The 27,385-nt window shown below is 44.8% G+C and overlaps 1 protein-coding gene and 1 non-coding gene across 4 annotated transcripts; both read left to right on the top strand.

Annotated features, from left to right (window-relative positions):
• Positions 1-15,661: 15,661 nt before the first annotated feature.
• Positions 15,662-23,188, top strand: EIF5 (eukaryotic translation initiation factor 5). 3 transcript variants are annotated; one of them, XM_039712485.1, is made up of 13 exons: positions 15,662-15,782; positions 15,942-16,134; positions 17,446-17,641; positions 18,167-18,446; positions 18,691-18,772; positions 18,993-19,165; positions 19,470-19,581; positions 20,260-20,399; positions 20,884-21,042; positions 21,242-21,403; positions 21,657-21,821; positions 22,041-22,175; positions 22,791-23,188. In XM_039712485.1, exons 4-13 carry the CDS (start codon positions 18,375-18,377, stop codon positions 22,881-22,883), a joined length of 1,293 nt encoding a protein of 430 aa, XP_039568419.1. In that variant the 5' UTR covers positions 15,662-15,782; positions 15,942-16,134; positions 17,446-17,641; positions 18,167-18,374; the 3' UTR covers positions 22,884-23,188. The 3 variants fall into 3 exon arrangements, with proteins under 3 accessions (XP_039568419.1, XP_039568418.1, XP_039568417.1); XM_039712484.1 differs by lacking the exon at positions 17,446-17,641; XM_039712483.1 differs by lacking the exons at positions 15,662-15,782; positions 17,446-17,641 and having other exon boundaries at positions 15,839-16,134.
• On the top strand, positions 19,935-20,058 carry LOC120503918. Its single transcript, XR_005627892.1, has one exon. It is a non-coding gene; the product is annotated as a small nucleolar RNA SNORA28 (small nucleolar RNA).
• Positions 23,189-27,385: the final 4,197 nt, after the last annotated feature.

Here is a 27,385-nt window from a genome sequence, read left to right as displayed (position 1 = left end):
TGTTACCTTAATACCAGCCCTTGATGGCAGCTGTCACTGTTGTCACTGATGCTGAGCTGCCCACAGAGAGCAGTTCCAGGTCCCAGCCAAGACTTGAACAATATCCACTCAGAAGGGACAAGAAGGAGCTGGCAGACAGGGGTGACTCTCTCATATGCCCCAGGGTACAGCTCCTGCCCTAGGACCATGCTGCAGTCCTGGCAACAGGGACAAGGACAGGGGCACAGACTGAGTCTGTGGGGTGGGCAGGAGCTGGGCAGTCAAGAGTCATTTCCTTCAGCACCAAAATGTTTCAATCTGTGCCACAGACAAAGACAGAAAGTTAAACTCACACACACAAATCAGGTCCACAGATCACAGAGATATCCTGCCCGTTCTCCAGACATGAACATCCCAGACTGAGGCTGCAGAAGAGGATTTCTGCTTGTGTGGACCCTCACTGACTGTACCACACGGGTGCAACTTACACATCCAGCCCACACAGAAGGCAAGTGACTGCTGTGGGCCATGCTGCCAGTGAGTGTTTCCTGAGCCCCTCTCCTCTGAAGCCTCCAGAGAGGCCACCAAGAATCACAGAATCATGGAATTTTGGAAGGGCCTCACAAGGGTCATACTCCAAGGAGTCCAGCTTCTGGCCCTGCACAGGAAATCCTCAAGAGTCACACCTTGTGCCCGAGAGTATTGCCCAAAGAAGAGACTACAAGAGCTGTTTGAACACCTCTTAATTCAAATCTGGTTCAGCAAATGCAAATACTCTGTCAGGCAACGGGTTTTCCTCACCAACTTTTTTTTTTTTTTTTGCACGTGGGCAACCTGCAAACTAGGTCAGTATTATTCCTACCAAAACACTTGCTAAGGGTGTTATTTTTAGAAAAGCATGTGATTGTCTGACTTTTATTTATGAGCACACAAAAAGATCCACTGTATATTTTCCTGTCTGTCTTGTTTGGGGTGGTTTGGGTTTTTTTTTTAGTTCTTTGGGTAGGTTGCTGAGATCTTGGGCCTCTTTTTTAAAGGCAAATTCAGACTTCTGAGAGACCTTGCAGGCTGCATGCCTTGGCGGCCAGTGAAACAAAGCACAGGCAGCAATGAGCAAATGAAAACAGACAAGAGCACAGACAGAATATGAAAAATCAAGATAGTGACACAGGCATGAGGATATGGAGCAGAAAAAATGCTGAGGGTTATGGGAGATGGGGAATCAGGCAGAGTTGGATGGATAATAGGAAATGTATGTCTTCATAACTCCTGAAAGGGTATACCCAGGATCTCAGCAAACAGACAAAAGTCAGCAGGAGAGCCCAGTTCACTGAAAAAAAACCTGTCTAGAGATTCAAGTTTATTTTCTGAGAGCTCTTCTTATCTCCTTGGCACAAACAAAACAAGTCAAAAGCAAAATCCTGCACCAGCTTTTCATTTAGCAGGTTAGTGGTCACAACCCTGACAGATATCCATCAGACAAACAAGCCAGGGGACAGGGCCCCTACAACCAGAGCTTTCTGTGTCCAGAACTCTACTTGCCTGGCTTTCACCTGGCTTGTCTGGGGAATCCAGAGTTTTTGCCCAGTGCTTAAGTCATCAGACTATTCAAGTTCTGAGGAGGTGAGTCCTTCCACTAACTGCACGACCAGTGTGAAGACGTGTACATCTCTGTGGATAATCCAAATTGCTTATATAAGCAGAAAAAGTACACAGGAATAGGTAGTGTCCTTCCTCTCAAATGAATGCAGATATCTAAAACAGGCCAGTCAAGCAGCACACCAGCACTGCCTCATTCTCTTCAGCAGCAGCAGAAGGAATTCAGAATGAGTAGCTCAGGCACTGACACGCATACGTCAGAACAGATGAACCACAGCCTGAATTTCCAGAAATTAACCACAACAAAGAATGTCAGGAACCCATCTCCAGGCCCAAGGGTCTTCTGACTTTCCACTCACATGAAAAAACTAGATGTATGTGATCTGTGAGGTATGGGGTCAGCTGTATGGCTGATGGCTCATGGCCATGATGGGTTGCAGATTGTGCAGTGGAACCAGCAAAGGTTGCTTGCTAGGGTGAGTCACCTCAGCAGGAAGAAAGTTCCACATAGAATCCTCATTGCCAACCTCCCCAGAACACCACCACCAGCCCAGAGCTTCTGCACAGCTGGGAAACACCTCTGCTTCTTGGTTTCAAAGCTGCACAAGGAACATCAGAATGTGCTGCTGAGAGGAAGAAAGCATGGGGACAATCTTCTCCTGCCACAGAAAAAGGGAAGAGGTTGAGCTGGCTGGGAGAGTCTGGTGTTTACTGACACCTTTTCTGTCTGTCTCTTCCCCAGACCTGCTACCCCAGAATAAAGGGGTCTCAAGTGCCTCTTTGGCAATCCACCAACATATTGAAGACACTAAAATTCATTACAGTTACTTTCATCTGTCCTTTGAAATTGATCTCAAGCCTGAAGCTCCCATCCCAAGCATCCTGCCTCCCTCAGGATAACAGCTGGTACCATCCAGGTACCTACAAAAGGAAACAACAACTTCAAAAGAATCAACATGGGCAAAGACAACTGGAACAAATCCAACTCACCTTCCAAACCCTAAATAACATTTATTTTTCCAGCAAGACCATGCTGCCACAGAGCATTAGGTACAGCCTTCAGATGGAGTTACACAAACTACATATTCCATGCATGGCAGATAACAGCAGGTTCTCCTGCAAACAGAAGCAGCACAAATGAACAGGGAAAGGACAGGCCCTGTTACACACGGCATAGCATGGGAACTCAACTCTGACTCTGAGACACAGAGAGGAATAATGACGCTCAGGGATGCTCAGGGGTGTTTTAAGAACATGGGGCATATTCTGAAAGCTGGAATGGCCTGGTTAATACAAGCTGGCTGGAGGCTTAGCCATGCTTCACTACCCCATCATCTAACATTGATATGCCACGTGTTTCTAATATTACTCCCAGGGAAACCACTGGTTTGGGACAAACATTATGAAGACAACTTCTTACACCCCAGATTTTCCAATTTTTTTTTTCCCATCCCTCATGTAACACTCACATACAGGTGACTTCAGCTACCCATAACCTGCAATAGCTCACATGAGAGGTTGCACTGAATTTTCTGTAAGTGTATTTGGGGGGGGATCAGTTAATTCTCATATACTTAATCAGTCACTGACACATGCATTCTCTATCTTATTATCTTGCCTTGAAAAAGAACTGAAAGCAGCAATTATTCACTGTACTCATTAGCAGCAAAAAGAGATTTCCAGCCATTTCAGTCACACTCCTGAAATTACGCAGTTGGTGGTTGGTGCCAAAGTCCCATTTAGCTCAAGAGCCCTTTGTAACAACAACAAACAATAGCTTCTTCTTCATTTATCTGGCTTCCCTTAAGAGGAAGAACTCATGTTACAAAGGAAGGGCTACATAATCATGTTTTACTAGCTCAAGGTACACAGCACTTTCACGAGTATCTTAGAAATTTCAGTATTCACAACACCCATGGAAGTTATGAGTAGCCCAAAGGAAAACAGTCTGTTCTTGGTAACAGAAGAAGTACTAATGTGTGCAGGACAATAGTCACAGGCCAACAAAAAGCAGAAGAAAAGGTGCAGTGGGAGCTGGGTTATGAGCTGTGCTGAAACAGGAGAGCTGGTGCAGGCCTGCTCTGTATCCCACCAGCACTGTGCATGATGTCTCTGAAGATCACATCCCAGATCATGTCTCTGAAGATCACAGAGCCATCCCAGAAGCTGAAGGTGTTGCAGAGGTGAGAAATGCAACTCCTCTATTCCTGCTAGACAGAAAACACCAGTTGTCTCCTCCTCTCACCAAAGTAATATTCCCCTCACTCTACCTTTCCTCATGGGAATGTTCATGTGTCATTCCAGTACAAAGCTGCTGGAAGAGCAAGTTCAAAATCACATCAGACTCATTCTTTAAATATCCCTTTTCCCTTCTGGTTTTTTTTTTTTTTTTTTACAAGCATGAAATGAAGATGTGTGTTCTTCAGAGAGAATAATTATTTATTAAGAATGGCCTGCCAGCACCATGAATTTTATATGACAGAAGCTCCATCCCACAACATATTTAAACCTCTTCTCATTAGTCATCAGAAGTCTGATCCTTCAGCCAGAAGATGTGGCACATCCCACCAGGAGTCCTGGCACGGGGTCTGACTAATGTTGTTCACAGGCCTGCTCCTTCTCCCTGCTGACCACCCCTGAAACACAGCCTGCCCTGAAGCATTGCCTTGGAGGAGACAGATCTGCTGCATCAGCTCCTGCCTGCAGTGTGTGCCACTGAAATGCCCCCCCAGGCAGGCTGTTTGGAATACACAGATGTGAGCAGAGATTTGGCAGGTCTGGCAGAGCATCCTATCTGCTGCAAGGCCTCTGGAGGTCACAGATAAGCAAACCCAGGCAGGAGTAATGCTGGGGGAATAGATATACCAGCAAAACAAGACAGGCAGCAGATCAGACATGTCTTCCCTTCATTCTGCAGTAGATGATTTTGCTTCTAGTGCAGAACTCAGCTGATGACTGTGGAGTTATACTTGGTAATGAGTGTCCAGAAAGCCCAGAATTTACAATAAAGGAAATGTATTCAATTCTCAATTAGGTATGGAAGATTAGCTGGGTTGGGGATTAACAAGACACTCCCTCCCCATAGCAACCACAGCTACAGCACCATGGCACCACACATGGAACACGAGCTCCTGGGCTGTGCCCCACTTTCACCCCAACAGGTTAAAGCTGTCCCCACTCAGGACAGAAACTGCCAGGTTTCCTACAATCCTTTCACCTGCAGAAGAGCTGAATAAGTTCTTATCTCCTAAATACCATACAGCCTGTAAGGCCAGGATCTGTTTTATCTAGGTTACCCCATCCCACATTTTCTTCAATGGCTGAAAGCTGATGACATTTACATGAACCAGCCAACATTAAAACAAGAACACACGACGTAGCCTGTAAAAGCTGTCCCAAGAATTAGGCAGCTGGTGTGCTGACACTGTTGCCTATGTGCTGAGTAATGGTATCTCACTATATCTTTGTGCTCCCTTACCCATCTCTTTCCATCTGTTTTTCCTTGGCATCCACTTGGATCATATGCTGCTCAAAGCAGGGCTTTCTATTAGCACCTAGGAGATAATCTGTGACAGGGCACTGCCAAAGTCAGTCTGATTGATTCATGTGAGTAATTAGAGAACTGGAGCTGGTGCTGTACAAGGACATGTGTATGAATGGGTTAAGCATGGTGTGTCTGGGTGGAAAACGTGACTCATAAGTGTTACTAACATTATTCTTTCTCGTGTCCATAAACCTAAGTAAGAAATGGAGGAAATGGAGTGGGTAGAAAAAGACAGCAGGCTGGCGGGCAAGTATCTCTGAAATACAACTGCACTGAGTTACGGGCACATAGATCAGATGCTGAGAAGAGCAGAGCATTTGCTACTCCTACACACAGCCCCATTTGTTCTCTCACAGCTATTAACTTCTCATGCTTCTCCGTTTTGTTTTGCTTCGTCTTTCATACACACAGCCCAGGACTTGGATCTTATCTTCACGTGTCCCAGTGACTTCCTGGCATGTCATGTGCATGCACAGCTACACCCACACATTGAGGCATCTCTTTCTCTGCCTTCTGTACATGATGATAGTGCAACTACACCGGTCACCAGGACAACAGTCACAGCCTGTCAAACTGATAAGAAGTTGGTTGGTTGGGTTCATGCTCTGAAAGAGAGCAAGACAGGAGCAATAAATGTAATACACAGCAGTGAACTGCAAATGACATTTAGTTTTCCCCTTAGGGAGCTGAAATGGGAATGAACACGAGAGTAACAAAGAAAGAAGCGAGTCTAAAGAGGCTTGGTGTTTAACTTACAAAGCTTCTCAGTTAATGGGAAATGGGAATTTTCCTATGTAAGACACAGGATTGGAGCTCACATGTAGGGTTTATCTCAACCTTCTCATGAAAGGTTTTGAGCCCACACAGTCCCAAATTTCCAAAAGTGACCAAATCTACTGTCATGCCAACAGGCTCAGAGGTTGTCACTACCAGACACAAAAGTAGGGTGCAACTAAAAGAAATAAGCATTTACTTTGCTAGAGTTGCCTTTCACTAACAGCAGCCAGGATTGCTATCTCACCCAACATGTCTCTTGGCTGGATCTGAACCCACTGCAGGAGTAGGAAGCTATTTGTTCCCACAAAACAGCCCCACCAAACAGTGTCAAGCAGCATACAGATATGGGATGTGCCATTCAAGAAAAGTATTTTACCAAACAGGCATTTGGTAGTTATGGAAGTCAAGATGGATTCAAACTTTTGAATGTTATCAAAGCTCAGGGAAGCACAGAACTGGTATCTCACATTCACTCTTACAACTTCAAGGTCTGACCATTTTGTCAGCACAGAAATAGATACAGTCTGAAAAGAAAACCAGTTGTAACTTGAAGTGAAGTCTATTTTATCTTGTTATCTATAGCCTATGGCAGGAGTAATTTATCAAAGTGATAAAACCTTGTCACAACAAAAAGGAACTGCACATATCCAGGTGAAGTACAAGAACTTTGGTAAGACAATCTCTCTACAACTGATAAGAAACACTCTCCTGTCAGTTTGAGAGATACTCATGGACACAGCAAAGCTGCAACCAAAGCAAGAGTTGTGTTAGCTGTGTTTAAAATAAGGTCTGAAAATCCTGGTCACACTGGTCAAACTGTAATCTAAATGGGAAGAGGGAAGCAATACAAATACTGGCAGACAACAGCTGGTGACAAGGGGGTAGGTGATGGTTAAAGGTCTCCTCCCCACCTTTGCTCCTCACTCTTTCCTAAACACAGATGAAGAACTTGAGTATCTGTATCCTGTCTCTCACCTGGTGGCCCAGCATTCAAACACCCTCTCCACCCCCTAGACTGTATATAAGGGAGAGAGGAACTTCAATCCAGCTGCACAAATATCTCTGTTTTGCCTGGGGATGAGATACACACATTCAAGGCCTTTCTAAGCACAACAAACCCATGCCAAGAAACAGAAGAATGTCATCAAGGCCATACAGTTTGGTTTCTTGCATTTGTTTTGCATCTCACTCAAAATGGGCAGGCTTAATGCAGGGAGACAAAGAGGCCTTTCTCAGCAAGCAGCGTGGTGTGCACTCCTGGGTCACCTCAGGCGGCTGTCTGTCTGCCGGGTGCCCTTTCCCCTGTTTAGATTGTAGCTGCATCCTTTTAGTATCAAGATGTGGATACTTAATGCATGCTCACCTTTGCCCCTAGCCACACACTGTTTCTGCTTAGCTAATGCTTTTCTTGGCAGGCTCAGCCAGGCAAGTCAGAGTTCAGCTTGCACCCCAATCAGCTGAAGCACAGATGACTGGCTCTGGGAAATGCTGCAGAGGCACGGCCAAAATGAACTGAAGTCGCTTACAAGGAGCTGCAAATTACTCTGTGTTGGTACTCAGCCAGTTTGATTCGGGCCCATGACTGGGCATCCAGCCACAGCCAAAGGACAAATCAAAATAAACAAACCAGAAATTTCTTCTAGGGACGTATTATGAAGAGATTTTCAAAGCAGGATTTAAGAACAGAATACTATCTGTCCATGCCTTAGCAGCATGGACAGCACAATGACAGACCCTCTAAAAAGATTTAAATGCAGAAGATGCCAGTGGGAAATGCACAAGATGAAAGACACAGAACACAAGTTAAGACATATACAGCTTTTCTCAGCTCTGGCACAGCTCTCCCATGCAAGCAATCCATGAGCTTTCAAAAGTGGTCAGAGCAAATGGCTGAAGCTTAACTAGTCCTGAGTAGAGGCTTAAGACTCTTTCTTTTATCTAATATTTTTATATACTTGTTGAGAAGCAGTCATCAGTTATCAGTTATGAAAGAGACCACCATGGGAAACCCATGACTACTAACTCTCCTTTGATGCACATGTTCTCATCAGCAGGTCTTTGGAAGAATATATTGCACAGCCTTTTGTGCAACAGCCCTGTGCAGAGTCCACAGATGTAGACAGACAGACCTCCCCAATACTCATAATGTCTCCCAAAGATCTCTCAGGAGGTATACTGAGAGAGGTTAGAATCAGTATGGCAAACACAGCAGTGTTTGCAGATCTGGAGCATGATAGGTAAACAGGCAAAAATCAGGTGAATTTGCCACAACCCAAAGTTAGATACAGAGCTGTCTTTAAGACCTTTGCTAGGGTAAAAGAAGTCCTGAGTGGCTCGCTCTTTAGCAGGTTTGTGCTGACTTTCAAGCAACCCGGCCAGCAGGCTGAGACTTGGCAGCCCACCACTACTTTTCCTGATTCCCTGCTGCTCCAGGATGTGAGGGAGCTGTGAGCAATCTGCCTGCACACATCCCAGCATATGCCTCCTGAGCACCAGAGTTAGCACAGAGCTGGACGAGGTGCAGGGGACAGGCTGTTCACCCTCCTGCCCACCCAAATGTTTTGCAGGGTGCAGAACTCACTAGCTCAGGGCTCTCTGCAAAGGAACTCAGTGGGACTCCATCACATCTGTGAGAGAAGAAATTTCAGGCTTCATCTGTATGACTCAGCTGTTTACTGCAAATCTTCGTGGGAGCAGCAGTGGCACTGAGATTCACAATTCATTATCTATAAAATAAAAAGAAGTTTTATCAACTGTGTACTAGTAAACATCCTTCAGAGCACATAGACCCACACCGAGACTGACGGTCACAGCAGATAGACTAAACTATCAAAACCCCTTGTACCAGAACTTCTTGTCTCAGTGCACCAGGGGAAAAAAAACACAAACAAGCAGGGAAAGTAAAGGATTTCTTTAGCCACATTAGGTTCAACCAATCAAAAGGACTGGATATCTGATTACAAAAATTAACCTTTTATAAGCAATATGTCTTTGAAGACAGAAGTATTATATCCATAGTCAGGGGTAAGTGCTCAAAGCACGTACCAGGAAAAAATGCCTCAGAAGTCTCTGAGTTAAACCAGCACATTATACACTGGTATAAAGTGCTGCATCCCCACAGACTTGAATGAGCTCACATGTATTTACACATGACCTTCAAAATCCCACCTGCACCCACCCACCCCTCCTAACTTCTAGAAGAGACTATTCATCCATCATCTGGTCATGCATTAATCTGTCAAACATCTCTGCTACTTTCACCTGGGGTAGAGTTAATTTTCTTCACAAGGGCTAGTACAAGGATATGTTTTGGCTGTACAAACAATCCAAAATGAGAGGAGCTGTGTATTTATTACACATTTGTGAATAAGTCATGCCAAATATCTAGGACAAACAATACATTAAGCCCTAAAGAACCCTTTGAAAGCTTTTTTCTGCTGGAGGCAACAATGAAAAAGTAACATGATAGAAAGGGAACAGTAAATCATTCATGAAAATGATTAAAAACTAACTGTGGGTGAGATGCAGCAAACAACACTGGAAACAGCCAGAGTATTTTTTGAGTATCTCATCTTCTAGAGGTTGGAGTGGTTGTGAGGAACTTTAGGAAGTCCTACTTTGTGTTCTTTATTGCAAAGAAGACATAGCAGAGACAAAACCTATGGAGAACTGTACAACTACAAGTTGCAGCTTATTCAGATGTTCATGGCTACATCAGGCACTGAAGCAAAAGTGCTACTGGACTTGAAATTACTTGTGCAAATAAGGCTTAAGAAAAAGGCATCTCAAAGATGCTGGAGAAATAAGTATAAATTAGGCTAAGTGTCAAATCACACTTTATACACATGATCTCACGTGCACACAATCATTTTGGAATCCTAAAATCAAGTTCTGAAAGAATTACAGTGCCAAAATGTTGACAGCTACCACATAATGTAATCCAGTTGTGTGTGCCACAGTTTCCCAAATGAGTGTGCTAGCCACAAATCATGTTATCATTAGCATTTATTTTGTATCCCTTCAACTCTATGAAAAGGCCTGTTTCAGGAAAGCTTGTATCCTAAGACTATCCAAGTAAAAAGCTCAAAAACAATCACTAAGATTGCTTAAGGTTTTTTTCTTCAAATAACACCCTTGAACTTCAAGGGAAAATTCACCCTACATTATGCCTTTGAGCCACTGGCCCAACTCTGCATCTTGACACTTTTGAAAAACAGATTTTGGAAACAACTGAATGCAGTAAAATTCTTGTAAAAATGTTTTCTCTTCAGTGTCCCCTGGGTCATTCTCAAAAACAGAAGTCTACATTAGGTCAATAAAATCATGCTAGACTTTACAGTCAGCACCATGTTTGACCCAGATTCATATTCAGGGATATTTTTAGCCTCATTTCTTAAACAACCAAGATTTATGGTGGTGAGCATGTTTGTGTGTGAGTATGCACCTACCTATGTCCTTAGCACCATTTTTCTGTTCCTGAACCCCCTGCATAATTCCAAACACAACAACATTCACAGGTAGAGACATTATTAGAGCTTCAAGTCAGAGCTTTTATTAGGTGTCAAAGAATCCCCACTGGCCAAAACCAGACTTAATTTATTACAGCACTCTTGGAAACCATGTGTGTTATTAGCTGTTTAAATATTGCTACTAGTCTGTGTAATACCCCAAGCATACGTAACACTTGGTATATGCAAACCATAGGACAAAGATTTTGCCTCTATTTTCCTATTTAAGTACCACTCCCCCTGCTTTGTTTTGTAGTTTGGCAAACAATTTATTTTAGTAATGTAAATATTTGAGCTGCAAACCACCAAAGCATTCAAAGCCTTTAGCACAGTATGGCAGTCATGTATTATTTGCTTCATTACTAAAGGTAATCCCTGTGTTTTTATTAAGAAGCTGGCACCAGCTGTAATCAAGCTGCTGGTTAAACATACCAAACAAGCAGCAAATTCTCAACCATGATGTACAAATTTAACATTATCCTCTAGGACCTGTAGTTTCCTGAAAAATACCTTCAACATTGCAAGAGAGTCAACTCTTGGGAATTTAAAGTCAGATTTAGGAGAAAAAATGTTTTCTGTGATGTGTCTGTCTGTTTCCAAATGCACAGAACCAGCCAGGCAACACCTTCAAAGGTTTTGTTTCGGAGAACACAAAATTTTCCTTTGCCTTCAAACCTGGCTTTTCCTTTCTATTCAGCCCAAGCATCTGGGATGCCTTATCCTCTTCCTAGAGCTGCCAGCAGAAGCACAAACTTAATTCCTACATGGGCCTCAGTACTGCCTCCAAAGCTCGGCTCTCCCAGCAATGCCCTTGTATTGTTCTACAGCAAAGAAACTGCTCCGAGCTCAGATGGACAGAAGAAATGAGCAAAACTTAGTGCACCCAGCAGTGCAGACCCCTAGAAACAGCAGCCACATTTTGGCTCACAAGAGGAGGGCTGTGAGAGCACTTGTCCAGGGTGTCCCCAGACTGGGAGGAGGTTTGGAGATAGGTTCTCAGTACCGGGGCTACCATACATTTCCCTTAGGAAAAGCAGAAAGTAAAAAGGTAACTCTAAGTAATCATTACCCTTTTTTACTACTTAGAATTAAACCTGCTGGAAAATCTATAGTGATAATGACAGTACTGGTTGCCAGGTCATCAGAAGCCAAAGAGAAAGGATGAAGGGAGATTAATCTGTGGAGGTGTTGGCAAAGCACAACAGCTGCAGAGGGCCTGAGCAATTCCTTTAAGGAAATAGAAGTGCAGGTTGCTAAAATGGTACTAGAAGAGAGATTTAACTTAACACACAGGCAGATCTTGATGTCTGAAGCTTGGCAATGACAAGAAGCAGGGAAATGTAAATGCAGTGGTTACTAATGGGCATTGTGAACAGGCAGGTAGCTTTGATAGCATGTTCTCAGCTGGAAGCTGTATTCCCAGAGACTCCTTATCTTCCACATCCACTTCTTTCAGCAACCATACAAATGTAGCAGGCAGATTTGCCCACCACAGGCATGCAACTGCAGGATAATGGTAGTGGTTGCCAGTTAGGCCCATAGCCAAAGCTGCTACCTGGACAAACTGAGAAAGCCTGGCTTCCCTGATTCCTATCACCAGCATTTCCACTTACTGCTGAGACACACAGAGAAAAGATAGCTTTTCAAGGCAGGGGCTTCACTGCTATCAAACACTAGTTTGTATTGTGCAGAGAAGCTGTTTGCCTCTCCTTGCTGTGGTGACTCCCTTGTACAGGCAGATATACACTGGAAGAGAAAGAGGGAGGGTACAGGGAACCTCACTGGGGACCAGACCAGATCTGAGGCAGAGCTCATGCTGTCAGCTGACACTGAGCCCTTTCAGAGCGCTCAGACCCAAACACTAGCTGGGAGATTTTAGCATTTCTGCATAGTAATAGAAACAACAAAAGTAACTGCCATAAATAATGGCTATATGTGTGTCTAACATCACACGCTTGCTCTCATGTTTTTCTCTGTTTACGAATTCCTGAGCTACTAAAAATAGCTAACAGGAATGATGGTGCTACAGAGCATGGAAAGAAAAGCATTTCACAAAGTGAACCTCCCCAAGATGACCAGTGAGGTGCCAGGCAGAAATGACTCTGAAGCTCCTGAACAGTAAAAAAACCAGAATTTACCTCTGCCCTTGTGACTGATCAATGTCTAGTGTCAATCCCGATGGATTTCGGACCCACACTTCCCTAAAGGTTACCTATTCCAACCTGACAGGTAAATAATTAAACTTTCTCTACACATTGCCAAGATAGGAGGAAGAAAGGCTATTGCTATTCCACGTAACTATAGATAAGCTTGGCCCTCCTTCCATCTCCTGAAATTACAGCCAAAGCCGTGAAGATGGCACGAGGAGGAATCCCTTACTCAGGTGCTAATGTTCCTGCCTGCACTGGAGGAAAGAGGAGCTCTGACCCAGCCACTGGGAGAAAACACAGCAGAGACAAAACATTCTTCAAGGCCAAGGTTACCAGGAGGGCGCTGAATTAGGGTTGTGTTTGCAGCCAGCCGCACCACTGAGGGAGGACAAACTCTCTGAATAAACCACGGAAGGACATCAAGTTGGCAATCAGGGATTAAAAGGACACATTGTAACTGTTCAGATTACAAACCTAATTCTGAAGATTTGAAATATGTTAAGAATTTCAACAGAGCTTTGATTTTGCTGCGTTGTCACAGTCATTGACTCTTGGTTATTTCTAATGAAAACCAGCTAAGGCAACATGGAACAAACTTGGTTTGTTCAAGGCTGAACTCAGCAATAATAATACATTTCTGTGATAAGGAATTGCACTCTAAATTCAACTGTGGAAAATTTTCTATTCTTAGACATTAAGCCATTTGCAAAACCTGACTTACTAATGTAGTTTAAAATGTCGGATCTACAAAATTATGTATAAAACCTGCACAGTTTCTGTCAATAAAATGCAAAGTACACAAGCAGTGTGTATTTTGAAGGTCGCACAAGCAATGTGAACTGTGAACTTCAGGATTCATGAAACTGTGACATTTTAAAGGGGGAGAAGAGAAAATATTTTTCTGTCTTGTCCATACCATGAAATATTAAAATGAACAAACTGTAAATATTCAGATTCAGTAAAAAATATTCAGAATCCAACATTTAATGTTTAGGAATTTTCTACTGAGGAAAAAAAATCAACAACTAGGCACCATGAAGTCAATAATCCACAATTTTCCTCTGATTTGCATAATCCAGGAGAATGTCGTGTGACTTCACCTGGATGAGACCTGCTTTTTGCAGAACAAACACCATCTTAAAAGGTACCTCTTTAGCTTTTGTCCATTTATAGACTATATTTAAAAACTATCTTTCTTTATGCTATTAATTGTAAGAGTTCAGATTTATTCATAATGTCAAACTACCAAAGCCAGGGTCTCTTTCCCAGCAGCTCACTAAGTAGTTGGCAACAGTATACTTTAACACTTGTAATTTATTAACCCCCTAGGTGTTGTAATCCCAAGCCAAAGCCACAGGCAGGAGGCATTTAGCAAGTTATATGTGCCACATAGTTTCACAGCAAAGGATTTTCTGCTGCGCTTTTCTTGCCTCACATTTTTTATGACTTTTTTCCCCTCATGGTAACTGCCAAGCCTCACATACTTTGGAGATGCTTCCTTATTTTGCCCTGACATACTCTCTCATTTCAGAAAGTGTTGCCGTGCATTTATCAAGGAGACATTTAACATATCCTGAAGAATTTTTACCTTTTTCAAATGCTGATAGTGAAGTCCAAGACAAACTTACATGATGGACCCTCCATCCCTGGGAGTGTCCAAGGCCAGGCTGGATGTGGCTGATCTGGTGGAAGGTGTCCCTGCCCATGGTGAGGGGTTAGAACTAGATGATCCTTAAGGTTCCTTCCAACCCAAACCATTCCATGATGTTTTACAGGACATTGTCCTGGCTGGAATGACCAGCTATTCCACATACTGCAAGGAGACATGTAGCAAGGGCAGCTGCCACAATGAGGGCTTTGATGGAAAGATGTGCACATTTTTCCCTGGTTGCTCCAGCTGAGGAAACAAGCTTTTTTATTGTCACTGTGTGCTGCTGGAGTGGCAGTAGTCCTGCTTCCCTGACTTCTAAGAAAACATCATTTATTAGCCACCTTCCTGTGTGCAGTTCTTCTGCATATCAGACCAAAAATGTTCAACATGTACTTCAAGGTTCAACAGGAGGGATGTCTCCTTTGACCACACCAATGTGCTATCAAAGCCAGGAAGAAAAACTACACATCAAAACTTACTTCAGGCAGGAAGAGATTTAGAGTATGTAACATCATTTAATGTCACTACTAGTTTTATTGTCGCTCACTCTCTTTTCCTCTGTACTCCCACGGAGCCTTCAAGAAGCTTTACAACATTACTCAGTAAGACAGTGACGAGCTGAGGAGCTTTGCTCTGCTGCAGAGTTTATAGGGGTAACAGAGCTGGGTGCCCACTCAATTCACAGAGTCAGGAAAAAATTCTTTGCCACTCGAATATTATTGACACTCTAAAATATCCAAAGCATATAACTCCTCTGATACTGGAGGAGTGCAGATGGAATATGGGAAAGAACAAGAAACAGGGAAGAAAGGAGGCAAGTTTCCTGCTTTTTACGTGAAAATAAATATAGACATGCATTTCATTCAGGGTCCCAATTCAGCTGCATAGGGCTGGCAACATTTTCCACTAAGAACAGAGTGCATGCATATGACACTTGTGTCATCCTTTGTAAGGCAGCCCGGGCACCCAGAGCCACCCAACGCCGAGCCTTTGTGACACCGGAGTTAAATAACAGGCTCTTCCCCACACCCCGAAAGCCGGCTGCGCAGGAAAAACATAACTTATTCAGCAACTTAATTGCTTTAAATTCTTTGTATTATTACTTGTAACATAGTTGCTGAGACGTCAAGCACTGGGTCACTGCCCTCCAGGGAGTAGCTCGCCCCCACCCCCGGGGCAGAGTCTGGGCACACCGGGCAGGACGGAGGGGCGGGGGGAAGCTGGGAGCCCCCTCAGCTCCCTCAGCCCCGGGAGCCCCCTCAGCCCCCTCAGCCCCGGCCCCGCCGCACACGGCCCGGCCTCGGCCCCCCCGCACGCGCTCTCTCGCGAGACTCGGTCGCTGTAGACGCGATGTCCTTTGGGGCACTGGCGAGGGGGAGGGCACGGGGGGAGGGAGGCAAAGCTTTGATTGATAGCAGCTCTGACCAATAGGCGAGGGGAGCGGCGAGGTTTTAGCCAATAGCTTCGCTGCGAGGCGAGCGGTGAGCCAATGGCGATGGTGGGGGGCGGGGCGCACCGCTGGCTGATTGATCCCAGCTCTGGCGTTGTTCAGTCGGAGCGAGAACATTCTAGAGGTGAGTACGGGGCAGCCATTGCCGGGTCCCGTCCGCCGGCCCCTCCTGAGCGCCTCTCGCCGCCTCTCCCTCCCCCCTTCCCTCTTCTTCCCCCCTCCTCTTCCCTCTCCCTCACAGGTGCCGCCGCTAACGATGCTCCTGATTGTGTCTTGCCCGCAGATAGCCCGGCACCGCTCTCCCTGGTGATACCGCCCGCCCCAGGACGCCGGGACCCGGAGGCTGCGGCGTCCGCCTCCGCCTCCCTCTCCGTCTGGATATAAGCGCCCCCTCGGCCCTGTTCTCCTCTCACAATCGGCTTCGTCGCAGCCCGGGGCGAGCAGCGTTGGGTTTATGTCTTTATTGGACGAAAACGGTGAGTGCTATTAGTGAGCTAGGGCGGGTGAGGGAGGTGGGGGGGACGGACGGGCGGGCGGTTTGTGCTGGGCCGGGGCCTCAGGCCGTCGGTGAACGGTGGATATTTGCAGAGGTTTTGTGTAACGAATCGTCCGGGACTTTGACGGGAGGGCGAAGAGAAGCAATGCGGGGCGGGGGAGGGGGCCGGGGGAACGAACAACGTAAAAACGCACTACAAAATTCAACTCTAAAAGCAGAAGACCTTCAGCTGTGGGGTTATTATTTGCTTTATTTTGGGGGGGTGAGGCTTTATCTTTTTTTAAATTATTTATTTATTTGCATTTCGCCGCCGCCATGCGAGGAGACAAGATGGCGGCGGCGGGGCCGCGCCTCCCGCGCTCCAGCGGAGCGGGCAGCGGCGCAGTTCCCCCCGGCCGCGGCGGGGGGCGCTCGGCCCCGCTCCCGAGGGGCGGCCCCGGGGGACCCTCGGGGGCCGGCCCGGGCTGGGGGGGGGCGGCGGAGCTCCCCCGTGCCGCGGCGCGGCGCATGCGCGGCCGGGGGTGACTCCCCCGTGGCTCCCGGCGCTGACTCAGTGCTTAATTGCTGCATTTATGACTCACCGCGAGCGGGGCGGGACGCGGCGCTGTGCGGCAGGGAGTCGGTGTGCCTTCCCGCTCTTTCCTCCGTGTGCGGCGTGTGGGGGGGGTGGTGCTTGGGATGAGGTGTCGTAGGGACCAGGAGAGGGAGCTTCAGCCCGCAGCAGACAAATGCTGCGCTCTGGAAGGAGGGAAAAACGGTACGCTCCTTCTGGGAACGAGGTCACCGAGGGAGCTGCTTCTTCAGCATTTGTTCGAACACGTGGTCAGGTTACGCGGTGGATCTTTTTAGACATCCTGGGGATGGAAATGGTGTGTTTTAAACGGAGTCCGCGGTGTGCTTTTTGCTGAGGAAGGGTAAAATTGTATCAGGGCTAATGTAGAACACAAGGCACGTAGAGATTTATGTTCTTATTGTGTAAAGAAGTTCTAAACCTGACCGGAGGGACTCGGATCGTGTTGCACCATAGGCACGCTCTTCCACATAAATGCTAAGAAGGCTTTTTTAATGTGTCAACGCTTCTGTCATTAACGATAACAACATGATGACGCGTCAGAATAGCCATGCTCTGTAGTCAGGGTTGCCTGTTTAGTCATCCAATTGTGGCTTAAGTACTCCTAGATCTGATTATAGGGGCACGTGTTAATTTAAATATATAAATACTGCTCAAGGCAACTTTAATAATAGGATTCATCCTCCTTCCCCTTCCTCCCCCTCCTCCCTTTCCCCCAAGAAAAAATCAACTGGAAAAGCTGCTGCACTGCTCTGTACCTCTGCATTGCTAGGCTTTCTACAGTGAAGCAACTTCTGTCAGACTTTATCAGGCTTATTGTTAAGTCAGAACTCAACAGAAGCTGCTATGAGAATCCATAAGTGAGAGGGAGAATTACGTAATTTTCAACTCTTTTTCCACTCCGATCCAAAAACTGGTAAGCCATGTAGAAACTGTGGTGGGCTACAGATTGCTGCTGCTTCATCTTGTATTTTGCAACATTTTGGCAGACTTCAGTTTGTGATAGGTTCATGCTATGATGTGGAATTTGAAATGGATTTCTAAATCTTTCTCCTGATTTCCTGTGCCCTTCAGCCTGAAACCATGCCACGTGACCCTTATGGTGCAAGTCACTGGTGTGCACAATAAATAGAGTGTGCCCTTCCTTAGTGATCCCAGAACTGCTGGAGTTAATTGTATAAAAAAAGTACTTGTAAGCTGTTCAGTGGTTTTAGGGTGGTAAGAGAGGGTGGAAAGCTTTGTGGTGCAGTTAAAGAAAAGTTCCTTAGCAGTACAAGTCAAGGATGGATTTTAGTTCCATAGGTTGAAGAAAGCCATAGCCTAACAAATGTACTTTTCCCTTTTTCTCACCCTAGATGTCATCCCTTATGTAGCCTTATAGCAAGAGTGGATTGATGTACGTTAAGCTAAATTTAATTTTTTTGTGTGTTAACACTTGCAGAGCTGTTGCGCAGCCACTGGTACCTGTATTGGGGAAACATAGCGTACAAGCAAGAACCTTACAGCCTCAGTGGCGAAAATTTTTTCATGTCAGAGACCGAGAACTCTTGCAGTCGTTTATGTCATCCCGTCTTCTCCAGACAGAAGATACCAAAAAACTGCAATCAAAGATCTCTTCATCTTATTGATAAAGCTACTAATAAGGCAAAATGTCTGTCAACGTCAACCGCAGTGTTTCAGATCAGTTCTATCGCTACAAAATGCCCCGTCTGATTGCCAAGGTAACTTCCTCAGCAGCAGCTGGAAGCAGGGAGTGTTCTCCCAGGAGGGGAGAGAGAGGTCATGGTAACTCTTGGCCACTCAGGGCAGGGAGGGGGTCTGCTCCTTCAGTCCACACTAAGTGCACATTAGGTCTTGGGAGGAGATGCACTTCAAAACAGAATTTTGGTGTAGTTAAATGGGAAATGCACACTGGGTTTCTCTGTTGCAAGCATTTAACCTTAAAATATTACTTGTCTTCTTTAGGTGGAGGGCAAAGGAAATGGAATCAAGACAGTTATAGTCAACATGGTTGACGTTGCAAAGGCGCTTAATCGGCCTCCAACGTGTAAGTAGCATTGTGGAATGACACAGCATTTTTTACTGCTTTTCTGTTTGAAGTGGTAGTGTAAATTAGCTAGTAAAGCATTAGTACTCTTAAAGATTTGTAAGAAAGAAATGTGATTATCTCAGGGTTAAATAATAGACAGAATCAGTAGCCTATTTATTTGCTGTTTAAGTATTGCAAAGATATGTATGTGGTAATGGCTATAATTCTTCCTTTACAGATCCTACCAAATTTTTTGGTTGTGAGCTGGGAGCACAGACCCAGTTTGATGTTAAGAATGACCGTTACATTGTCAATGGATCTCATGAGGCGAATAAGCTGCAAGACATGTTGGATGGATTCATTAAAAAATTTGTTCTCTGTCCTGAGTGTGAGAATCCTGAAACTGATCTGGTGAGTGCTCTGTCTGCATTAACAATGACAGGATGGAAACACTGTGTCAGACATTGGTGAAAGCAGTGCAGAGTTAACAGACTTCAGTATCTCTGAACAGAAAATCAAGTACACATTCTTGTGTGCTTCGGGAAGGTTTTACATCTCTAACAGTTGGTAACTTCTGGGATAAATTGCTACTTCTAAACTTTGTCTTTAGAGGCTGATACAAAGTATTTAAACCTCTGGCTTAAAACATAGACAATGGGCTTTAATGCAGTTGTTCTGTAAGTAGTAAATTAACTTGTGGTTGTTCTCTTTACAGCATGTCAATCCTAAGAAACAAACTATAGGTAACTCTTGCAAAGCCTGTGGCTATCGAGGCATGCTTGACACAAACCATAAACTCTGCACGTTCATTCTCAAAAACCCACCTGGTAAGTGCCTTTCCTTACTTCTTGGGATAAAGAGAACTTCTGTATTAGTGGTATTACGGAAGTAGAAAAATCAATAGCTCACATCTAATTGAAATGTAAAAAGGCACCAGCATACTCCTAGAGTGTGTTTGGGGATCAAGATGAAGGAGCTGTGCTGGTAATGTCTTTCCTCCTTAGAATGTGTCCTTCCCAAGTAGAGCTATTCTGTAAAAGCTGGATTTGCCTGTGCAGGACAAAACTTAACAAGGAAGGAAGGTAGATAGCAGTAGCTCATGGCAGTTATTCCTTTAGGTCAGCATGAAATGTCAGAGCAGGAAGTAAAAACTGTAGTAAACACAAACTGTAATCTGTGCAAGCAACACTCTGTAGTAAGCATTTAGTTGCCTGCTGCAATTTAAGCTTGCTAGAGTAGAAAAGTCTAACCTATTCCAGGGGTCTCTGCTTTGTGAGGTCACCTGTTATATAGACTTGGACAATCTTGGTGACAAACAGGACTTTGACTGCAGCTGGGGGCTTCCCCACCAAATGTACATCTTCCCTGAGTGTGTTTGGGGATGGGTACTACCCATAACTTGCAAGTAATGAAAGCATCCAAACCCACTTGGGGATTTGGTAGAGGTGCAGGGACTTTGTAGTTTGCTCTAGTTCATAGAACAAAACATTAAAATTCACTTGCAGAAAGTGGTGACACTGGTACAGGAAAGAAAGAAAAGGAGAAGAAGAACAGAAAAGGCAAGGACAAAGAGAATGGTTCTGTGTCCAGCAATGAGACACTTCCACCCCCACCACCAGAGGAGATTACTCCTCCACAGGTTGTGGTAAGTAGAAGGGAAAGTGGGGAGATAAGGGTGTGTGGTGTGTTGCTCAGATTTAAAACCTCTGAAGTCACTGGCCTTCCTTGCTGGTCAACATTTCACCTAGAAGTCTTACTGTATCCAGAACTTAGTGCTGAAATAGAAGGGTCCCTGATTTTCCTCTATAGCATCTTTATCAGCTCATCAGTACCAGCATTTGTGCTCCTTCTCAGTGAAAGCTGCCTATCCTTTATCACTCCTTTTCAGGCACCTGGATTGTCTCTGTGTACTAGGTAGAAGGTTGAACTGCAGAACTGCTATAGAATTAGGTTTAGCTTCCATTACTTTGTGTGTTTGCACTGTTTTGATGGTCTTTGACTTGCAAATTGCACTATAAACGTTTCTGTAGTTTTATAAAGATGCTGTCAAGTCTATCATTTCTATCCACATGTAATACTAAGCCTGCAGTAATATTGTGTGGATGTCTTGTTTTGGTTTTGTATTGTAGGAGGAGGAGGATGATGATGACTGGGGTGAGGACACAACAGAAGAAGCCCAGAGGCGTAGGATGGATGAAATCAGTGACCATGCGAAGAACCTCACACTTAGTGAAGACCTGGAAAGAACTATAGAAGAGAGAGTCAACTTACTATTTGATTTTGTAAAGGTAACTATCCTCTGGTTGTTGGCTTGATGTAATCACTCAGCTGTAATTGTACAGAATGTTTGTAAGGAAACTGAAAGCAACTTGCTTAAAGTACTTCTGCAAAGTACTGGCTCTGTCAGCAGTGGGAAGGGGCGATTGCAAGGAGTATTAATGCAGACCTTAAGTGGCATTAAAACGTTTCTCTGCCTGTTTCCCCTAGAAAAAGAAGGAAGAAGGTGTCATCGATACTTCTGACAAAGACATTGTAGCAGAAGCAGAGAGACTGGATGTAAAGGCTATGGGCCCGCTTGTGCTCACTGAAGTCCTTTTTGACGAAAAGATTCGTGAACAAATCAGGAAATACAGACGTCACTTCCTTCGTGTAAGCCATCTCTTCTGCTCTCATTGTGACAACTGTTAGGAGTTTTTTGTAGCAGTTGCTTAGTACTGTGGGGAAGGACTTTTTGTAGTGTTTTATTTTTAATCTTCTCCTTAGCTGGGGGGAGCTGCTGGAAGAGATAGTATGAATTACTGTAAACTTTGCCATCTTGTAGAGCTGCTTCTGCACTCTTATTCAGTCTGGAGAGAGGGTATAAAAGCTCATTCAATCATTTTTTCTTTTATCACAATTCTAGTTCTGCCACAACAACAAGAAAGCTCAGAGGTACCTTCTCCATGGCTTTGAGTGTGTGGTAGCTATGCATCAGTCTCAGCTTATTTCAAAAATACCACATATTTTGAAGGAAATGTATGATGCAGATCTTCTGGAAGAAGAAGTCATCCTTGGCTGGGCAGAAAAGGTAAAGGGCAGTATGTAATGTATTGTAGCAATTAAATACCTGAAGGTAGCCTGTTGCATCTGGCTTCTCCATACTGGTGTAGCTTGTGCAGCATGAAGCCTCCTTCACAAAAATGGGCTGTGGAAGGCAGTGGGTAAGATTAGAGCGCCAGTTAGGCAGTATTTGGGTACAATCTGGTGTAAACTCCTTCAGTGTTTACACAAAGTATCTGTCTTTCAGGCCTCAAAGAAATATGTTTCAAAGGAACTTGCCAAAGAAATCCGTGTCAAAGCAGAACCATTTATTAAATGGCTGAAGGAAGCTGAAGAAGAATCTTCCGGTAATGAAGAAGAGGATGAAGATGAAAACATAGAGGTAGGAAAGGCTCATTAATGTCAGCAGCTCCAAGGCTGCACTGTTCCTGCATGCTTAAATCTTGTAACCTTGTCCTGGTGCACTCTGAAATGGATTACGTGGGGTATTACTGTGCAGGAACAAGAGGAACACTCCATTTGCAATGCTTTGTTAAGTGTTGCTAATTGTTGTCAGATCTCTGCATGAGATCACTGTAATGCAACTGCACCTGGGTAGCCCGAGACTGTACCATTCTATAGTGACAGCACTGTAGCAGCTCATGCAGTGCAAGGTTGACAGGAGGTATCAAGCATCGTGTCTCATGTTGTAGATGAGTTAGTGGGGGGTGTGTTTGTCAGATAACCTGGTGGAAGACTAACTGACCATCTTCCTCACAGCTTAGGCCTCTGTAAGATCAGTTGGTTACACTCCAGCTGGCTTTGGTTGTGGGAGTGTTTTTACACAGGGAGTGGTTGGTTGTTCTCCCACCATTGTATTATTCTGCTCCTGAGTAGGAGATGCTGCTGCTTCCCATGGCCGTGGTCAGGAGGATGGTTGGGTGATTGGGTGTTGGAATTACTCCAGTGCTTAATGGTAGTGTGTGCTGTAACTAAAGGATGTGTTTTGTCTCCACAGGTGGTGTACTCCACAACTGCCAGTGTACCTAAAGTTGAAACTGTGAAGCCTGCAAACAATAAAGATGATGATATCGATATTGATGCCATTTAAAGTGATGCAACATAGCTTCCAGCGTAGTAATGCAAACTTCTCTGCGTTTTCTGCCAGAAGTGTGACTTGTATGTGCACAAGCTGAAATGGCTTAACATCCTGCTACTTTGTACTCTAAAATGTATCTTTTTACTGTGACTGGTCTTGTGTAACTAAGCCTAATACCAAGGAGTCAGCACGTCGGTGAACTGATCTAGTTTGCAACTGGCATGTTCTATTTTGTTTTTCTAACTTGTGTTGGACACATACTTGGAGCACATTTATACAGTTGTGGAAATAAAGGATTTGGTTTTGGTCAATCTTCATTTGTGATTCAACCCCCTTATTGCTTTTCCAAGTAAGTATTGACACAGCTCAATGAAATTTGCGAAGCTGATCACACAATGACAATCTCTTGAATGAGAGGAAAAAAAACCCACCTTAACCTAGATGCTGTTCCAACAGTGGAGATTTGAAACCTGGGCAAGAAGCAGGTGTTGTGTAATCAATAGTGTGCAGCTGCCAGCTTCTTAAAGCAGGACAGCTGTCTGTATACTGATCTTTGAAAGCTTGTTGTTTTTTTTTAAAAAAAGAAACTTCTGTTTTAATCATACATGAGTTGGGTTTTGGCTTGGATTTTTTCCTTTCCTGTGGTTTTTAACAGCTCCAACTCCAGGATTAAAGCAGCAGGAGCTAGTACTGCTGCAGTTGATGTGTGCTGGTCCTGAGGAGCTTGGCTATTACCATGGGTCCAGCTGTGCACAGGCCAAGCAGTGTCCAGCTCCAGCCTCATTTGGGGAGGGAGGGGCACCCTGAGCACAGAGGTCCCCAAAATTCACCTGCTTATTTCTGGAAGTGGCTGTCTTAAATACCAGTGTTGAAGAGTCTGATTCCTTTAGAAGCAGGATAAATTGAAACCTGGTCCATCAAAATCCGGAATCTGGTATGACATGGTGTGTGACAGGTTTTGGCCTTAACTCTGGCTGGAGTTAAGATTGGGGATTTTTTTGCCCTTCACAGCTGTCTGCCAGGAAAAGCGAGAGTGGGTTTGGGTTTTGGGTTTTTTTGTTGGATTCAGTATGAGAAGTTTTGAGAGATCAAGGCTGCTGTGCACAGTGAGCTGCTTTTTCCAGTCAGGTTGTTCTGGCAGAACTTTGAATTGGATAAAAGCAAAGACTGTGTTTGAGTGATTGCAGCAGGGGGGCCTTGAGCTGCAGTTCTGTTCTGCAGTGCCCTGTGTTGCATGTGGCCCTGGCAGTGAGTCACTGGGCACTAGCAGCTGTGGCAAACAGCACAAGCACAATGGGATAAAGCCATGGAGCATTTCAAAGTGCCCTTTTATGTGGATTTTTATTGCTGTAAGACAAACCTACAGTTTTAAATTTAGAGACAGGTTTATTCCTGGCTTATTTTGTCCAAAAGAAAATCTGTTCTCCATTGGGTTTAAACCAGGTTTGTATTTCCAAAATGCCCATTTACCTGGAAGATGGATTATTAATCCCTGTGTACCCTCTCAGGAAGACATCTGCTCCTCCTGGTGCAGGCATGTGCCTCCTTGTGTAACTGCTGTGAGCACACCCTGATACGTGTCACTCTGTTGACCAGAAGGTTTCTGCCTGAAGCAGGTTTTTGTGGTGTTGGCTGCTCTGACTGGTGACACCATGAAGTACCATTTCAGAGCAGACTTGGTGGCAGTTGCAGTCTGCCACCAAAATCTCTGGGTGTGTTTGGTTTTTCCCCAGGAGGTAAAGATTAGCAAGACATACCTGTTCCTTCCTGCAGGAAAACTAGGAAATAAATGACCCAAAAAAGTGTTTGATAGGGGCAGTGAAGTGATGGAATGTCATAGCAAAGCTATAGGATGGTAGAGTTGCTGTAAAACATGGTGGGAGTATGTAGAGAATTGAAGTGTTCTTGTCTGTAGTAGGCCACAGGTGGTTCAGAGTGAGTGTATCACAAAGTGGTACCCTAATTTCAGTCATGGTGGAGGCTTCTAGAAGAGGTGAGGCTGCCACTGTGAAATTCCTGGTGCTGACCAGGAATTTTGACCCTGTTTTCACATTCACGTTGCTGTTTCTGTCTCAGATTATTAACCGATGATTCTACCAGCTCATAAAAATTGAGTGTTGGTTGTGTGACTATTTCTTTAGGGAAGGAAGTCTGACTTTAAAGTTTCATGAGTCTTTGAATGTATTGCCTCTGCTATCTGATTAAAATAACAAGTACATCTTCAAAAGGCGACTTGAAGTTCAGATCAAACCTGCTCCAGGCTTCCAAGTTTGACTTCTGGCACCCGGGAAGGAAGCAGTGTTGGGTGATTCCCCTCACTTGGTGCTGTGTCTCTGCTAGAAAAGCTCAGTTTGAGCACTGCCCTTGGGCAGGTCCATCAGCCTCAGCTTTTCAAACCTCATCTCCTTGCAGGGGCCTGAGACTGAGAGCTTTGCTGCAGTTTGGCAGCCTCTGGCAGTGGTTTCTCTTCATCCAGCATGACAAGGAGCTGCTCAGCTGCCAGCTCTGCTTGGGGCTCAGCAGCTTCAAGCAGGGTTTGAAATTCTGACTGTTGTGCACATAAGAAATAAAATTGCCTGGTTTTACTTTTATCCATTAAAACTACAAGTTCTCATTAGAGGCCAGTGCCTCCTCAGTTGGATCTGGTTGGACATCTGTTAAATAAAAGTGTGCTCTTTGCTCCTGAGCGTGCACAGCTCAGGCTTGTAGTGAGGTGAGGAGTAAAGATGGGAAAAGTGATTTGAAGGGATTGCAGTAGGCAAAGAAATGTGTCCAATGCTTTTGTTTTACCTTGCTGTGGTAGTGGCTTCCCTCGCCAGTGTACCTGTGATGTGGTGCTCCCCCAGAGGTCACCTCGGCCAGGCCACTTGCCTGAGGCATTACCACAAGGCTGTCATTCCTCCCCCCTAAGATCTGCCCTGTTCCTTGGGGTAGGAGGCTTGTGGAAAGATCCTGATCTCCACCCTAGTCAAAAAGCTCGGTTGATTTATTGCTGTCCAGATGTACCACAGAGTTTAAAAAGTTGGTGATAAATAATGCTTAGCACATGGGTGTCTTCCAGTTGTGAAAGTTCTGAACCTTGTTGTTTGAAAAGGAGAGGCACCTCCGAAAAGTAGTTAATGTAGTGATATGTAATGAACTGTCCTTTAATCTAAGAGCTGCTACAAAGTTGTAATAAAGATCACAGGACCTCTGGGCTCCAGTAAAAGCAGGGACTGGCCATGGCAAAGAGAAATGGAACAAAAGTAGCTGACCCCAAATTAGTCTTTCCAAACTCTGGCAGCTATTTTCTTCCCAAGCTAATTAGTCCCACAGAGCCTCAGAGGCCTGTTACTGAGGATTGACGCCTTAGCATTCAGTAACACCACTGAACTGTGAAGTTCTGGAACAGAAAACCCAGAAATGGAGACAAAAAAAACCCCAAAACCCGAACTCCTTGAAAACAATGAAACTATGCTCTTTTAAGCCTTGTCTGTGAAACACTGCATGGTTAAATTCCAGCTTAAGGTTTATAAAGTTGTTGGAGCTGTTGGGCTTACTTACAAGCTTGGCAGGCTGCTGGCGTTTTCATTTTGTAAATGATCATCTTGCTGCCACAGAGGTGTCAGAATCTGTCTCTTGATCTGGAATTGCTGAGGAGATGTTCTGGAGCCACTGACAAGCAGCTTTCCCAGGATGTCCCTTCCTTCCCTAGTGCAGACCAGCAGCAGGGTATCTCCACAGCTCCCTTAGAGCTACTGCAGCTGACATCATCAAGGGCATGGTGATGCTGCTTTTATTCAGTAAAATTCTAAAACTCCTCAATGTTTTTCAGAGCAAAATCAAAAAGCATCTTGATAGTTTGGGTTGGGAACCTAAGAAACAGATTCACTCAAACAGAGGGAGCTCTTCTTCCTGTTGTAATTCGTGTCAGGGAAAACAAATAAGTGCTAAACCATCTTTTCTGCACATCAGTTTTTCTACTTGCATGTGCTTCCAAGTCATTGCTTACTCAATAGTTAGGGCTCTTTAAGGTAACTTGTTGTGGCTAAATTCAGTCCTGGGTGTCCTGTGGGTGAGATGGCATTAGTTTCCAGTGCTGGCTGAGGGATCAGCTGGGACAGGACAGGTTTGGAGTGAAGCCAGGCAGCCGGGTCAGTACGGTAAGGCTGGGACCAGCAAGGCACAGGCTGGGCACAGACCTGCCCACGGGGCTGCACAGGCTTCACAAGGACTCCTGCCCCCGTGCCCAGCTGCCTTGGCCCCAGATGTTTGCTCTCAGGACTTTGTCACACAGGTCCTGCCACGTCACCCAGCTCCAAGGTTACACAGCTGCACCACACTGGAGCTTGAACACAGGCAGTCCTGCACCTGCAAGGAGGGCAAAGGGGTTGCAGAACCTACTCCTGCTCCTAGATCCCTGATATTTTCTGAGTCTGGAGCTGTTTATTCTGTTGCTAATCTCACCCTATTACCGTGGTGTTAGAGGCATTTTCTGCACATTATTTTCTCAAGGGGAGAAGAGATGATTCAAA

The sequence above is a fragment of the Passer montanus genome, unplaced genomic scaffold (assembly GCF_014805655.1).
Source record: "Passer montanus isolate IOZ18808 unplaced genomic scaffold, ASM1480565v1 scaffold27, whole genome shotgun sequence".
In the NCBI taxonomy this organism is placed as follows: Eukaryota; Metazoa; Chordata; class Aves; order Passeriformes; family Passeridae; genus Passer; species Passer montanus.
Note: the sequence above shows the minus strand (reverse complement) of the source record. Positions and strands in the feature narration are given on the sequence as shown.

Bases quoted from the DNA above. Each gene is read 5' to 3' on its own strand.
- EIF5 (XM_039712484.1), top strand. From the start codon at position 18,375: ATGTCTGTCAACGTCAACCGCAGTGTTTCAGATCAGTTCTATCGCTAC. The intron at 21,404-21,656 runs GTAAGCCATCTC...TCACAATTCTAG, and splicing joins ACAGACGTCACTTCCTTCGT to TTCTGCCACAACAACAAGAA. The intron at 21,822-22,040 runs GTAAAGGGCAGT...TCTGTCTTTCAG, and splicing joins TCCTTGGCTGGGCAGAAAAG to GCCTCAAAGAAATATGTTTC.